Source organism: Solanum verrucosum, unplaced genomic scaffold (genome assembly GCF_900185275.1).
Source record: "Solanum verrucosum unplaced genomic scaffold, falcon-dt-bn FXZP01000022.1, whole genome shotgun sequence".
In the NCBI taxonomy this organism is placed as follows: Eukaryota; Viridiplantae; Streptophyta; class Magnoliopsida; order Solanales; family Solanaceae; genus Solanum; species Solanum verrucosum.
In genome coordinates, this window is record NW_026020086.1 from 3,837,878 (window position 1) to 3,854,300 (window position 16,423).

The 16,423-nt window shown below is 31.6% G+C and overlaps 2 protein-coding genes across 2 annotated transcripts; one reads left to right on the plus strand and one right to left on the minus strand.

Moving 5' to 3' along the window:
- The first annotated feature begins 4,803 nt into the window (after window positions 1–4,803).
- Window positions 4,804–7,849, plus strand: LOC125824674 (putative leucine-rich repeat receptor-like serine/threonine-protein kinase At2g24130). Its single transcript, XM_049504068.1, has 2 exons — window positions 4,804–7,384; window positions 7,464–7,849. Exons 1-2 carry the CDS (start codon window positions 4,828–4,830, stop codon window positions 7,847–7,849), a joined length of 2,943 nt encoding a protein of 980 aa, XP_049360025.1. The 5' UTR covers window positions 4,804–4,827.
- Window positions 7,850–9,737: 1,888 nt separating this feature from the next.
- On the minus strand, window positions 9,738–12,679 carry LOC125824577 (uncharacterized). Its single transcript, XM_049503978.1, has 3 exons — window positions 12,647–12,679; window positions 10,118–11,482; window positions 9,738–9,853 (listed from the first exon to the last, which is right to left on the minus strand). The coding sequence occupies exons 2-3, from the start codon at window positions 11,453–11,455 to the stop codon at window positions 9,830–9,832; spliced, it is 1,362 nt and encodes a 453-aa protein (XP_049359935.1). The 5' UTR covers window positions 11,456–11,482; window positions 12,647–12,679; the 3' UTR covers window positions 9,738–9,829.
- Between the last annotated feature and the right edge of the window lie 3,744 nt (window positions 12,680–16,423).

Below are 16,423 nucleotides of genomic sequence, written 5' to 3' on the forward strand. Positions count from 1 at the left end.
CTTATGAAAAGTTAAAAACAATCACTTTTTTTGAAACATAGAGAGTAAGTTGTAACTCTTTAGTTAGTTTCTTGATTACGTAGTACTATCTTTATTTAAAATATAGATAAAATTGAAAGAATATCATTAGTATCTTCTTGAGAACATGGAATACTGTTGATTTTAACAACATGAAAAAACTCAATACCACATAATTTAGAATGAAGTATCGTATAGGTTACTATTGCTTATAACAACCAAATATCAATATGTATATAAATATATAATGGTCAATTATATATTTATTTATTTATTAAAAAACTGAGATTATTATAAAGAGGTCTAATCGTATTTATTTGTTTGGTTTTTTTCTCTTAAATTTTGTTTCCAAATGAGGGGCATAAATTCAGCAACTAGGCCTAGTGGATTATTATTATTATTATTATTATACACTCCATTTACGCGGCGAATAGACATAATCATTAAAATCAAACATGTAATTAATTAACTTTTACACTTTTTTGAGATTTTTCAATAATTAAATAAATATTAGCATACATTTTTTAAGACATGAGCCTAAAATAATGGTCAACTAGAATAACTTGACTTTTTAATTAAATTATAGTATGTAATTACCCCGTTAATTCATATTGTTGACTAATTAGTCATTTAATTTGATTGATCACATCATTAATATCTAAAAAAGCAAAGATATTTTCATACTATCATCGACATGAACTTAGGGTGTGTTTGAAGGAAAATGTTTCTATCGGAAACAAAAAATCGAAAAATTATATTATATATATAGGTTGGATATTATTTTTTAATAAATATATCATATTTTGAATACTATTAACTAGCAAAGTTTTTGATTTCGTTACCGTAATTAATTATGAGGATTGAGGAAGTTTTGATTTGAAGTAATTAGCTCATAAGATAAACAATATTAGTATAATCTTGAAAATGCATTAAAAAAAATTCTCATGATACATTTGAGTCTTGAAGCTTAATGAAAAACTACAAGAATTTCATTTAGTCTAATCTTCAAAATATAAATATATTTTATGATTTTATGATTGACTTCTTTGATTGGTGTGAGAACTCAATCTCCTGTCCCAAGTTGTCATTCCAAAACGACACAAAGGCTAATTGCAAAATAATATTTTGATCATGAATTTCTTTGACTTTGTTTGATGATGTCAAGCCAACCTAGTATTTTTTCAAAAACTTTTTTAGTTACTTTTGACTTTCTTTTAGCAATACTAAAAAAATTATTAACTTATCTTTTTCCACATCATTTAGTAATTATTTTTTTCATAATCATAGTATTTCTATCAGTTTGCATGTATTTTGATTAATTTTATACAATAATCACTATTGCATACTAGCACAGTCCGACTAATTCAGATTTACACGATGTATGACTCATCAAAAGCGAAAAATAGCATGAATTTAACTTCTTTTTCAAAAGTAACTACTTAAATTGTATCTCTCAAATACATTGCATTAGTCCAACATCAACTTGGTGCTAATTTTTTTTAATTTCAAAGTAAATAGTATTATGTTAATGTGTATGGTGCACTATTCAAATATTGTGTTCTTTTCATTCAAGATTTTAGTGCATTCAAATCTTTATCCTAATTAATTCCCACTTTAAAAAAGACCTATATATAATTTAATCATATTTTCCTTAATGTCTCACATGTTTTTACAAAGTAAAATAAATTAACACAGTTACAATTGCACTATATAGATGTGCCAATTAAATAGGTAAATTACAAATCATGATGAATGCACTTGAAATTTTCTTAGTACCAAGTAGTCATTTTAAAAATACTAAAAAATATGTGCACTTTTTATATTTTTCTTAGTAAAAAGCCATTATAATCTCTATAATAACTTAAATAAATAACATTAAGTCATGTTGAAATTTACTTTTACATTTTTTAGTAACAACTAGACATTCTAAAATATACCTCAAACTCATTTGTGATCCTTTATAAGATAGCATAATAAGTAGTAAATCAACTAACCAATTGTAAAAAATAAAAAATAAATAAACTACCCAATGAAAGCACAAAAATTCCACTATTATTTCTTTTAAATAGAAAAATTAGAGAGGTGACTCTAGACATATATATGTAAATTCTATCTTCTTTTTTCCACCTTCCTATTCCTTTCTTCAGCACTAAAAGACGGTTATGATTGAATGAATATGAGATCTCCAATTTTAATTAGAGGTCTCAGCTTTGCTCTTGAAAAATAGAAAGTCAGAATAACTCGATTTGGAGCGCTTTCTTTTTCAATGAACCTTATGTGTGCAATATGAATTTAAATTAGTCTGACTAGTGAGTTATGGAAATTGAATAATTATAAAAAAAACACTTCTTCTTCTACTTCTTTTAAAATACAATTAAAAGTTGTGGAGAAATGGAATTGCTTCACTAGAGGGTTCATGTTGAATTCTGAAAATAAAAAAATATCTTGATAATGAGCGTTTTTTTCTTTAATAAACTTTATAAATATAAATTTGAATTAGTTAGATCGATAAATTATGAGTACTGTGGATGATTATTACCTTAAAAGTTATATTTTTTAAATTTTTAGTGGAAAATGATTATTAAAGATACAACCATTCCTATGTTCCTTGCATATAGTCATTTCATTTATTGGTCCCTTTGAGCACTATGCCTTATAACGCTAAAATTTAGGTACACTTTTTATCTATGAAAAACATTATTATAAACTTTGTGAGGTTGGTAATTATTATAATTATATTTTACTAGGTATATGTAGATAAAAACTACCATATTGAGTTTTGTTGTATTCAACTTGGTAAATGGACATAAACTTGTAAATTATCGAAGATAGAGATAATAGTCCAGATCTTATTATAAAAGAAAAAAATATTTGCTTTTCGGATAAGTAAGTATTTAGAGATGATATGTGGTTCTGTGTGATACGAGTTAAATACAAAATTGAAAGACGATTCTTATATTACCATATCTACTATATCAATAAAAGTTATTTTTTGTAGCCGTATATAAACAATGTCGTTTTCCGTCAAAAAAATTAAAATGAGCCCCTCAGCCCTACCAGCTAACAACTACCCACTCTTACATTCATATTTTCCTGCTTCGGGCCATTTAGACTTTAATCTACCTGAATTATATACTCGCACTCAAGGACATAAATTTAATGAGTTGATTATGATTTCACGTAAACTCGATAATTTATTTTTCCAACCAAAAAGGAAATATTACTGCAATAATTAACGGACCAAATTAAAAAATGACCTCATCTTTAAATCATGACCACTTAAGCCGACATAAATACCAAAAAAAATTTATCAACTTGTAAGAATATCATAATCCTTAATTAAAGCCTTAAACCTTGTCTTAACCTAAGTGTGCTTAATAACCTAGATTATCTTATACTTAAAACACATCATCATCCACTAATCAAAACACTAATCCCACAAGTAATTCCAAAACCTTCTCATGGTTAGGCCTAATGACATGTAAACCATCAACAAATATTAATTTAATTTAAATTATGTGTACTGACAATATAAAAAATATTTGCATTGTGATCAGGTTATTTTGTACTTGCAATTACATGTTATCGTAAGCAAATGTTCAAGATTTACAGTTATGATTTTTTATAGAGGCGTGATCAAGTTAATATACCTTTTGTATCAATTTATGTGTCATAATTCGAATTTCAAAAGTCAAATTTCTAATTTACCCGTGAATATTGATATGGAAATTTTACTATTTACATTTAAAATACTAGAAATTACAATAATTAACAATTTAAAATATTTTAAAAACATACAAAAAAAATCGCAATCGATGAAAAAATCGCTTGAATCACAAAATATGAATACCGACACATTAACTTATTTCATAGTTAATAGATATTTAGTAGATTTCATAATATATACAAACAAGATTTGGGCCTAATTTAGTGTGTTTATTTGAACTATAACTGTCATATATTGTAAGTTTATTACAACAACGATTCACTATAACAATCAAAAAACATATTAAAACAAACAACGTTGCTATAAAGAGGTTTGATTTTATAAGATTTAGGCAAAAAATGTTGTATTCACGCGAACCATAATTGACACTATAGATCACTACAAAAATCTTCATTGGCCATTTCCACAGATGTTTTGATTGAATCAGTGAAAAAAAAATATAGTAATGTTTTTATAAGGAAAGATTAGAAAGTTTTCCACTATTTTAGTGAAAATCTGTTTCTCATCATGCATTTTCTCAGTAAACTAGTTCGATGAAAAATGAATGAGTAAATCATATTTTATAACACAAATATTTCCCACTAATTCATAATTTTCATGGCATTTTAATACTAATATTTCATACTATCAACGTATATAACTTAAATTCATCGTTAAATTTACGCGGGATGAACTTAACAATACACAAGTGGCATTCAGACACGTTCACACGTGTTCCATGTCTAACTAGTTGACCTTTTTTTTCAAGTCAAAAATCATTGGCGCCACTTCAACTCTTGTTAGGCACAAACAAAACATATTTTAATTGTTTTCCCTATTTATAACAAAATTAATTTTTACTTTTTTAGGATAAGTCCGCCCGTATATATACAGTGACAAAGTCAGAAATTAAAAAAAACATATTTTTTATACCAAAGGGATTTTTAACAATTTATTTGTATAGTATAATATTTCAGCGAAGAAAGTTCAGTTGGACCCCCTTGCACTCCTCCGCGTTATATATATATATACATGTAGGTAGTTTCATTTATTTCTCACTATTCAAAATCTTATGATTGGTGCAATAGTACTAATAACAAAAAATGGGCTGCTCTAAGTTTTCCATGTACAATTTCTTCTTCTTGATCATGGTTTTCTCTATAGTTTTAGGCCAAAAAAATGATCAAATTATGTTAAATGATCGCGATTCGCTTGTTTCATTCATGTCTATGATTGTTTCTGATCCATTTCATGTACTTGAAAGTTGGAATTCTTCCAACGTTGATGTATGTAATTGGACAGGAATTGTATGTGACAAGAAAATTCATAGAGTTGTTGAGCTTGATCTTAGTCATCATTCGTTACGTGGAACGATTTCTCCTTCTCTCTCTGGGCTCTCTTTCTTGCAGATTCTTGATTTGTCTGGTAACTTATTACAAGGACAAATTCCAGCTGAATTAGGCAATCTTGTTAAGCTAAATCAGCTTAGTTTGTCTTCTAATCTCCTCGAAGGAGAAATCCCAAACGAGTTAGGATTCCTTCATGAATTGAAGTATCTTGATTTGGGAACAAACAATCTTTCTGGTGCAATTCCTCTGTCTTTGTTCTGTAATTGCTCTGCTTCATTACAATATATGGACCTTTCTAACAATTCGCTTCGCGGTGAAATCCCTATGAATGATCATTGTGAGTTGAGTGGTTTGAAGTTTCTTCTTCTATGGTCTAATGAACTTGTTGGTGAAGTTCCTATTGCTCTTTCGAAATCTACAAAGCTAGAATGGCTTGATCTTGAATCAAATTCGTTGAGTGGTGAACTTCCTTCTGATATTGTAAGTAAAATGCCAAAGTTACAGTTTTTGTATTTGTCTTACAACAACTTTGATAGTCATAGTGGTAATACTGACCTGACGCCTTTTTTCGCGTCTTTAGTTAATTCTACTAACTTGCAAGAACTTGAGTTAGCTGGGAATAATCTTGGTGGGGAGTTACCTCCTATTATCGGTAACATCTCCAAGAACCTTGCACAGATACATCTCGACGATAATCTTATCTATGGTCCAATCCCAACACAAATTTCGAGTCTTGTAAATATTACTCTATTGAACTTGTCTAGTAATCATCTGAATGGTACAATTCCTCCTGAGTTGTGTCGAATGGGGAAACTTGAGAGGCTTTATCTGTCGAATAATTCACTCTCTGGTGTCATTCCTTCTGCTTTTGGAAATGTTTCTCATTTAGGCCTTCTTGATCTGTCGAAAAACAACCTCTCTGGATTAATCCCAAATACCTTTGCTAACCTTCCGCAACTGAGGAGGCTTTTGTTGCACGATAATCACCTCTCTGGAACGATTCCCCCGAGCTTAGGTGATTGTGTTAACTTGGAAATACTTGATCTTTCTCACAACAGAATCACGGGGACGATTCCAAGTGCAGTTGCTGGATTGAGTAGTTTGAAGCTCTATCTGAACTTGTCTAGTAATTACTTACATGGTCCAATTCCTTTAGAGCTCAGCAAAATGGATATGGTGTTGGCAATTGACTTGTCTTCGAATAATCTCTCATCTAATGTCCCTTCACAGCTTGGCAGCTGCATTGCTCTCGAATACTTGAATCTATCGCGTAATTCCTTAGAAGGACCTCTTCCATCTTCTATAGGAAGATTGCCTTACCTTAAGGAAATCGACGTTTCATTCAATGTGTTGAGTGGGGAAATACCACAGACATTTCAAGCATCGTCGACTTTGCAGAACCTCAACTTCTCCTATAACCGTTTCTCGGGGAACGTGACAGATACTGGTGCATTTTCATCACTAACCATCAGCTCATTCTTGGGAAATTTTAAGCTTTGTGGCTCAGTACAAGGCATGAGAAGTTGCCATAAAAAGAGGGGTAGACATTTTATTATCACAATCCTCCTTTCATTGCTTATAACTCCTATATTTTGCATAGTCGGGTACCCTCTCCTCCTAAGATCAAGATTCAGGAACCAATTCGCGAGTTTTAATAAAAGCAAGGTAATTGAAGATGTGGAGCAAGGTGGTGGGAGGAAAGAGCAAAAGTACCCGAGGATATCTCGTATGCAGCTGATTGAAGCAACGGGAGGTTTTAGCAGCTCGAGTTTAATAGGAGCAGGACGATATGGGCGTGTTTATAAAGGAGTGCTGAAGAACAACATGAGCATAGCTGTTAAAGTGATTGACACAAAAGGAGGTGGAGAGATATCAGGTAGTTTCAAAAGGGAATGTCAAATCTTGAAAAGGACTAGACATAGGAACTTGATAAGGATCATAACGACATGTAGCAGACCGGACTTCAAAGCTCTCGTGTTCCCTCTGATGTCAAACGGAAGCCTAGAGAACCATCTGTACCCAAGCCACGGGCTGAGACATCAACTTGACTTAGCTCAATTGGTTAACATTTGCAGTGATGTAGCAGAAGGAGTGTCCTATCTCCACCACTATTCGCCTGTTAAAGTCGTGCATTGTGATCTAAAACCAAGCAATATCCTTCTTGATTACAACATGACAGCATTGGTGACAGATTTTGGGATTTCAACATTAGTAAAAGCTGTTGAGGAAAATACAAATCCTATCGACGAATCAGTTAATTACAACTCAACAGATGGATTACTTTGTGGATCAATTGGTTACATTGCTCCTGGTTAGTAACAAATAATAGTTCTATTCTATCTAATTCATTTCAATTTATATGACTAAAGTTTCTGTTTCTTTGATTGTAGAATATGGAATGGGAAGGAGGGCTTCAACAAAAGGAGATGTATTTAGTTTTGGAGTTTTGTTACTCGAGATTGTGACAGGTAAACGTCCCACAGACGTTCTATTTCAACAAGGCTCGAGCTTACACGAATGGGTGAAGAGTCAGTATTCACATAAACTCGAGGCTATGATTGATGAAGCATTACAAAGATGTACAACAGTTCAACGCGATAGCAATATATGGCACGATATCGTGTTAGAGTTGATTGAACTTGGCTTAATGTGCACTCAGTACAATCCATCAACTAGGCCAACAATGTTGGATGTTGCACTTGAAATTGGAAGGTTAAAACAGTATGTTTCAACTTCTTCAAACACTGTTACTGAAGATGTCACAACAAAAAGTTGAACAGTTTTTTTTTTAATTTTTATATCTAACAATGTACCATTTAACTTTATTCATTGTACTTCTATGTTTTTTTTTTTACCTTTTTAATTGTTCCTTCTTGGGGTGCGGACCTTCTCTGGATTCTGCGTGAACGTGGGATGGTTCGTGCACCAAGACTACCCTTCAGGTGAGCTACAAAAGAATTCTTTTTGTTTAAAATATTAGTAATGTTTTTTACTACAATATTTGTCATGATTCAAGCCCTATTGTCTGCTTTGACCTAACAAACCTCGCGGATTTATCCCTCAGGCTACACCGGCATCGACGCCAAAAGTGTGTGTATTATGTGAATTTGTGTTATACCTTATAAACTCTTCACATTCTTCTTTTATTTCGACGTGAAATTCGCTTGATATGTTATGTGTCTTCTTCTTCAGAAGCTTGTCAACTTAGAAGTATGTCAGTTCTTTATTTTTATTTTTAGAGAAGAGCAAATATTTTAAGTTTATGAGTTCTGAATTCTAAATAATGCTTCTTATTAGGTTCTTGATAAATTATTCACACATTAAATAAATTCTTAAATACAAATACAAAATTTGAGCCGTAGCTATTGAGTTCTGCTGAAGTCGTAAGTGAAAATGTACCTCCACCCTTGCTCTTTTTAACCCGCCCTCTATCATGAGTGTCACATTATTCAAGGCTATACTGCTAATTAGACATGCAACCAACCAAATGTAGCCTTTTTTTTATGTTAAAATAGCTATGACAACTATTTAAAACTTTATACCAATTTAATTATCTCAACATTATTTTAATTAATAGTAAAAAGAACAAATCTCCTCTTTAACACTACTATTTTTGGTGTTATCTGACAAATCATATCTTGCATAGTCAAAATGCACTTATAGGATCTTTTCAGCCTACCATTAATATCAAATTTTAGATAATTTTTTTATAGCCAAGTGGAAAGTTGGTAATTTGCCAAACTCACTAAATAAATAATAAACTAATTAAGTTCACCAATAACTTTTTATGATTGCAAAATAAGGAGTATTGGCATTAGCAATTCAAGAAAGAAAACTCCACTCTAAATTAATTTTGGGAAAGTTACGGATATATACCGTTCGGTTAACTAATTTATCATCATGATCGAAATATACATAATATATATATTAAATTTAATTTGTTTGAGAAAAGGCTCACTCATGCCATTATTTGTCAACTGAAATGGCATAAATGAGCCAAACTTTTAACGGACGACATAGATGAGCATTTTCTGAAAGTTCAATGGCATATTTGAGCCATTTTTTTTAAAAAAAGAATTTAATTAATGATGTGGCCAAATCATAATTGACCATGTATAAAAAATAATTTTGCAAAACCGGAACTATTTTCAGCTAACAAATAATGGCATGGATGAGCCTTTTCTCAAACGAAAATGACATAGATGAGCCAAACTTTTAACGGATGACATAGATGAGCCTTCGATGGCATATTTGAGCTTTTTCCCATCTTAATTATTGAAATATGAAATAACATTCTTAAAGTCCAGGTATCTATACAAATAAAAGAAATACTCCCTCAGTTAACATAACACAATTAAGAAACAAACAAAATGTGGTAGCACCACTCACAAATCACAAATGAACTTACACTAATGAGCGGGGGTCTGGGTAGGGTAGAATGTACACAGACTTTACCTCTACCTTTGCGGGATAGAGAGACTGTTTCAGACGTCAAAACAAAAAACTGTTGTCAAAATATTAACAAATGTGAAAACATTCCTCTTCTTGATGCAACTAAGTTGATGAGATGAAGGCTATACGGTACTGTACACTCTATGCAATCAATTTACAAACGTATTCAATCTCTCCGCAACCACACAATAAAGCCAAAAATACTCTTACAGTATTCAGAAGTCACAGAATGGCAGCATCTTGATTATGTAACGGCCGAGGCAACTCCAGGTGACTGCTGGCGCTCGAGCTTTTGATAGATCCATCAGAGCCAAAAGTGAACCATTGCCTGTTCAAAATGGTAAGACTGTTAATTTATTTGTCTTACTTTCCTTTTAGTCCGTTTTAAAAAAATGTCACTTTCCCTTTTTGACAACTCTTTGACTCTAACTTTCCAAGATTCAAAATGTTTTCTTTACTTTTTTAAACTCCGTGTCAAGTCAAAATCAGACAAACAAATTGAAACGGAGGAGTTAACATTTTTCACATGTTGAGACTGAATACGAGTAACTAGAATCAGAAGAATGGAGGAATTTAGATGAAATGTACCTACCTCTGATAGAAGAAGTAAGGATGGTTCGTCGTCACTTGGAGGGAGTTTGTCGCTTTTCAAACTTTGGATTTCAGAGTGCATCAAATTTAGTTGCTCTTTAATGTCGTGTAACAACTTCAGTTCTTCTTCTCGAGCCATTTCATATCTTGACGCTTCTCTTCCAACTTCAACTATCTCAGATGTTCGATTGGGCTGATGAGATTCGCTAGTCTCGGAAATGCTGGTTGTAGGGCGAGATATTGCCAAATGGCAGGTAATAGCAGCAGCTTCACTTGCTCTTCGTAGCTTGTTCTCTCGCTGTGAAGATACAAAGTACTTCTTTAGCAAATCAGCTTCATCTCTAACCGATGATTTTACAGCCTCTTGTTGGGCAGAATCAGGTCTCTCGAGCCTTTCATCGTTATGTGAAACCATCTTGCGATCATGTTTAGGAGGCAATCCGATATCAATGGTATCCTTATCTGCTCGAGGCACTTCAAAGACATCAAGAACATTCGGAGAACAACCAGAATCAGCAGGTGAGTCATTTTCTGATTTGCTCACGTGAAGCTTAGGCGGCTGGTACGTTTCATTTTCCGATTTGCTTATCTTAATGCTTCTTTGAGAAAGCGGTGAAGGAGACCTCGTTTCACTCCTGATATTCGCGCAGCTAACTCCTGTAATATCTTTCACTCGATCATCCAACTTCCGAATTTGTTGCCAATACGAATTGATACTTCCAGTCGTGGAAATGGAAATATCTGTCTTCTTCTCTGTATCTGACTGCTGCTCATTCATCTCTTGCCCTGTATATTCCTCCACTGTTTTCGAATTTGAATCTATTTCCGAACTTGAATCATCTATTTCCATAGCACCCCTCTTTGGAATTTTCAGGGGAAAAGGAGGGGCAGAATTACGCCTTCCAAGGGCTTGGAGATTCATTTCGCCTGCTAAATTCTCGTTTCTTTGCAACAAATTCTCAGGATATTTAAATTCACCGACCCCGGGATCTACACAGCCCATGCTCAACAGCTTATACCGATAAGCTTGAACCTGATACTCCAATGCAGCTATCTCCATCTCCTTTCCATAGAAAAGATCCTCAAAAATGGCTAATGATTCCTCGGCATGACACATTTTCTCCTCAGCCAATCGCTTGTACTGCTCGGCTTCCATTTTTACTGCAGCTTTTTCTCCTTGGAGACGTAAGATCATCGATAACGCTTCACTAGCCGCACTGGAGGAGGCTTCTCTTTCTTCATCCAATTCACTGTAAAGCTTCTGTAGAAGCTGTTGTTGAGCACATAGAGTCTCTTTCAAAGAAGCAACATCAAGTTGAGACATATAACTATCAGCCATCTAACCGGAAGAGTAACTACACGTTTTCTGCGATAACAGAAGAAAAGATTGACAATGATTAACTTTTCTGATTCAATTTATAACTAACAATCAAAACTTCAGTTATCATCACAACCATAATCCCATTTGGTATTTTAACCAATTTAGTGTTCACTCAAGGAAAAAAAGGCTTAAACTTTGCATTTCTCATCAATTACAACAACAACTATGTCTGAGTCTCAAACAAGTTAGAGTTGGCTTTAGGAATTCTCACTAACCAACAACATACTACTCAGTGTAGTCCCACGAGTGGGGTCTGGGAAGGTAGAATATACACAAATCCTACCCCTACCTCTGTGGGGTAGAGAGAGTTGTTTCCATAGACCCTCGGTAATTCTCACTAACCATTTTTCCCACTTAAATTCATCCCATGCCAATAGTGTACAACATGAAATTGAGGCGAGGCTCTATTCAAAAATAGCCTCTCTACCTTCCAAGGTAGGGGAGTAAGGTCTGCGTACACTCTACCTCCCCATACCCCACTAGATATGTTATTGTTAACAATCTCAACATTCTCCAGCCGAGGGTCTATCGACAACCATCTTTCTACCTCCCAAAGCAGGGGTAAGGTCTACGTACACTCTATCCTCTCCAAACCAAACATGTGGGAATACATTGGGTATGCTGTTTTTAGGCAATCTCAACATTAAAAGAGAAATATTAAATATGTAATCTTCATATCAAGAAGGGCAATCTCAACATTCTCGAGCCGAGGGTCTATCGGAAAAACGCCTCTCTACCTCCCAAAGTAGAGGTAAGGTCTGCATACACTCTACCCTCCTCAATCCTCATACCCCACTTGTCGCAATACACTAGGTATGTTATTGTTACGCAATCTCAACATAAAAGAGAAATATGAAATATTAATCCTTATATCAAGATTCAAGAAGGGCAATCTCAACATTTTGCGAGCCGAGTGTCTATTGAAAATAGCCTATCCACCTCCAAGGTAAGGGTAAGGTCTGCATACACTCTACCCTCTCATACCCCACTTGTCGGATTGTTAGGCAATCTCAACATTACAACAACAACAACATTAACAGAGAAATATGAAATATGTAATCATTATATCAAGAAACAGACAATCTCAACATCAAGAAAAATATAACAAATGATCATTGCATAAACAGAGCTGAGGAACTTTGAGTTTACCTAATTTACAGCAGAGAAGAAGAGTCTGATAAACCCACAAGAATTGACCCAATCAAGAAACACAAGTCACCCATCTTCTTCTTTCTCCTTTTCTCTTCATAAAAATCAAGAAATGTTCATTCTTCAAAACCCCACAAACCAAACTTCACAAAAAAGGAAACCCCACCAAAATATTCAAACAAAATGTCAAATTTAATACAAAGAATCAATCTTTTTGAAAAAAGAAAATGAACCCACTAGTGAAAAAACAAAATCAAGATTATTTTCTGGATATTTATGAACAACCTTTTTTTTTATTTTCCTTCAAAAAATCAAGAAATGTTGATTCTTTAAAAACCCCACAAACCAAAAAGTAACATAAAGTGAAAACACAATTCAAGAATTGAAAAATAAGGAAACCCCACTAGAAGATTCAAAGAGATATTAATTTTTGATTTAAAAAAAAAATAAAAAATCCCAACTAGTGCAAAAATAATTTTTCAGATTAAAAAAAAAAGTTGGTTTTTGTAACGGTTTGTTGATTTGTCTTTTACAGAAAGGAAAGGTAGGCCTAGATTTTGGCTGTCCGTTTATGCCACCCAATTTCTAGGTGACTAATATCTTGATTTTATCCCCTTAATTAAGCACTAATTAAAAAAAATTAGAAGTAAAATAAATAAATTAAAATGACATCATCATAACTTTGAAGTAGGAATTCGTATTATATGTTGTTGCTATTACTATGTTCTTCATTTATTTTTTTACATGACTTCTTCACTGAGTTGAAGGTTCTTCAGAAATAATCTTTCTACGTTGGGTTAAGATTGTGTATGCAACAACCTCCTCAAACGCTACTTGTGAAATTACATTGAATTCATTATTGTAAGAATTGTTGTCATACGGTATTTAAAGTCCACCAATCCGATTAAGACTCGTGACTTGTTAGTGGAAAATATATTTTTTATAACAAATTACTTTAGTAGTAGAGCAGGCTAACTATTTTTCAGTCTAATTGAAAAATAGTTATTGTTTCAATTTTGATGATAATGATTATTTTTTCAATTATAAAGGCGAAAAAGTGTGTTATTATGAATGTTATTTTTCATTCTTAAAATCTAACACGAAACTTCTAATTAAGATTGAAAGAATCTCGTTCATCTCACTGTATTTTTGTGATGAATAATCATGTGGTCTAAGAATATGTCATGTAACAATATGATTTAACTTGATAATATTGTTGGAATGTCCACTGCCTTTTTTGTTATGTTGTCAGTTTTGATTTTTACAAATCACTTACTATTATATTTTATGGATTCTGACATTTTATTACATTTAGAGATTGATTAAGTGTAGTTAATTATTAAATCATTGTTTTGGTTTTATTTGAGCTAATCAATAATATTATAATTCTCTTGTTTTCAACCTGTCTTCTTAATTATTGAATTTGTTTTACGTATTTGTATTTTAATATGCTTTAATTAAATTGAGGACCAAGGCAAACCCACATGTAAGAGTGGGAGTACACGTGCACCCATTAACTTCAGGAAAAAAATCATATATGTACGTACGATTGGTCGAATATGATATTACATTCCTCTGTTATAACTGAAAATTTCTCTATCAATTCAGTTATGAAATTAAGCCAAATATGTATGTTGTGTTGTTGTCATAATTATTATGTATAACACTTTTCATTGTATTGAGTTTAGTTTAGCTTTAATCATTATTATATACTTTTAACCAGCTTGTAAGTATAGTTTAACATAAATTAACTTCTTCTTTCAAAAGAACATAAAGCAAAAGTTAAGTATTAACACCACAAACAACATGATTACACTTGTCACTCTTTTTTTTTAAAAAATAAAATAATAATAATAATAATAATAATTATTATTATTATTATTATAATAATAACAATTACACATGGGGTCGTTAGTCAACGGAAAAAAACGGTGAAAATGGACTTATTAAAAGTTTTAATTTAAAAAGTCGTTAAATAATAAATTTATTGTGTCTGTCTTTATTTATGGCCGACCATACTACTTATTCAATGTTCCAGAGCATGCTCATTGTAAGAGGATTCAAATAAATATCGGGGCGGATCTAGAATATCGAGTATGACTGTATGAATTTTGGATAATGTATGGTATCATATTAACGAGTATTAAATGGACTAAAATTATATGAGTGCTTGAGTTAAAATGAATTAGATTATAAATATAAAGTGTCGTATTATTTATTTCACAAGAGTTTGATTGAAGATTATAAACTAAAGTATTCTTGGAGTATATCGTCTTTGATGGATCTTAGACCAAATGTATCGTATATTAGTCAATGAAAGCCTTCATATATATACTTGATTGCCACGTATCTGGTTTAATTTGTTGACTTTCTTTCGTAAGGACTGATAACACACACCTTTTCGATAATTTCATTGTATTGTTATTCGCGACTTTAAGAGTAGAATTCTGTGTTTAGTTGGGTCATATTTCAACTTATCTAATTCTTAGATCGATGGACTTAATTTAACTAGACAAAATAAGTTATATTAATAAATAATCAAATTATGTTTTCATAAACTAATTCTATTGCTTCTATACCATAATAATTTATCTTATTTTCATTGAATTATTACATTTTTCTAGAGAAAATATTTTTAAAAGTATTAATCAACCAAACACGAAATTAAGAGGTGCCTCTTGTATTTAAATTTCTCCTTGGAAGTGATTAATGATTTTTATATTTAGCTTAAAGCAAATTAAGGAAACAATTAATACAGGGAAGTAATTAACAGCGTAATTAAATAGAATTAATTTCACGATTTGGTAAAGTTTACTTGGTCCTTGAAGTAGTAGGTGGACATTTGTCTCTCATTTATATTTTTAAGATTTAAGAGAAAAGATTTATCGATTATACAAATCAAATCGTCAAGTTAAACTGAATCAATTCAAATCGGAAAAAAAAATTGTGGTTTGATTTGATTGGTTTGGCGTTGAAAAAAAAAATCAATCACTCTTGATTTGATTTGATATTAAAAAAGAAGTCAAATCAAACTCAAATTAAACCGACATAATACATATAAGTATTTCATTTTATACATAAAAAATGAAGTATTAATTATAATCTACTTTGTTAATATATTTTAAATTAGTTTATAGTTTTCAATGTTTAGATAAATTATTTTCAAATTTGGACTTTGTAAATGTTTTGTTTTGTATTCAGATTGGAAGTTACAATTATATTCTTATAGTTTTTCAGATTGAAGTTAACAATCTACTTTGTAAATATTTTGTTTTGTATTCAATTTGACGGTAGCCTTTAATCTTATAAATTTAATATATTGAACGTTGATATTTCAATAAAATTATTTTGTATTCATGTGAATTTTACCGTCTTTTTGAAGATTCCTATTCATTTAATGTTTTTATTCTCTAGCTTATCACATAAGTAAGTGAAAATCTATTTAAACTCTTTTTCAATCATTATGTTAAAAATGAAAAAATCTAAAGAATCGATTAAAATTGAGATTAAAAAAATCGACTTTTATACTGATTTGAATCAAAATAATTAGTTTAATTATTTTAATGAAAATCAAAACAAACCTACATTTAGGTATCTGAGATCAAGATAGAGGGTACTTTGACCTTAACCTACCTTTATAGAGTAGAAATGTTGTTTACGATAAACTCTCAGCCCAAAAAGAAGTATTCAAGCAGGATTGCAACATGGTATAATGTTCAACCATTATGATGTGAATAATAGCCTGAGTTTTACATATGTTCAATAACATATATATAT

Coding starts and splice junctions, on each gene's coding strand:
- LOC125824577 (XM_049503978.1), bottom strand. CDS start 11,455: ATGGCTGATAGTTATATGTCTCAACTTGATGTTGCTTCTTTGAAAGAG. Junction 9,854..10,117: donor CCTTACTTCTTCTATCAGAG/GTAGGTACATTT, acceptor CATTTTGAACAG/GCAATGGTTCACTTTTGGCT.
- LOC125824674 (XM_049504068.1), top strand. CDS start 4,828: ATGGGCTGCTCTAAGTTTTCCATGTACAATTTCTTCTTCTTGATCATG. Junction 7,385..7,463: donor AATTGGTTACATTGCTCCTG/GTTAGTAACAAA, acceptor CTTTGATTGTAG/AATATGGAATGGGAAGGAGG.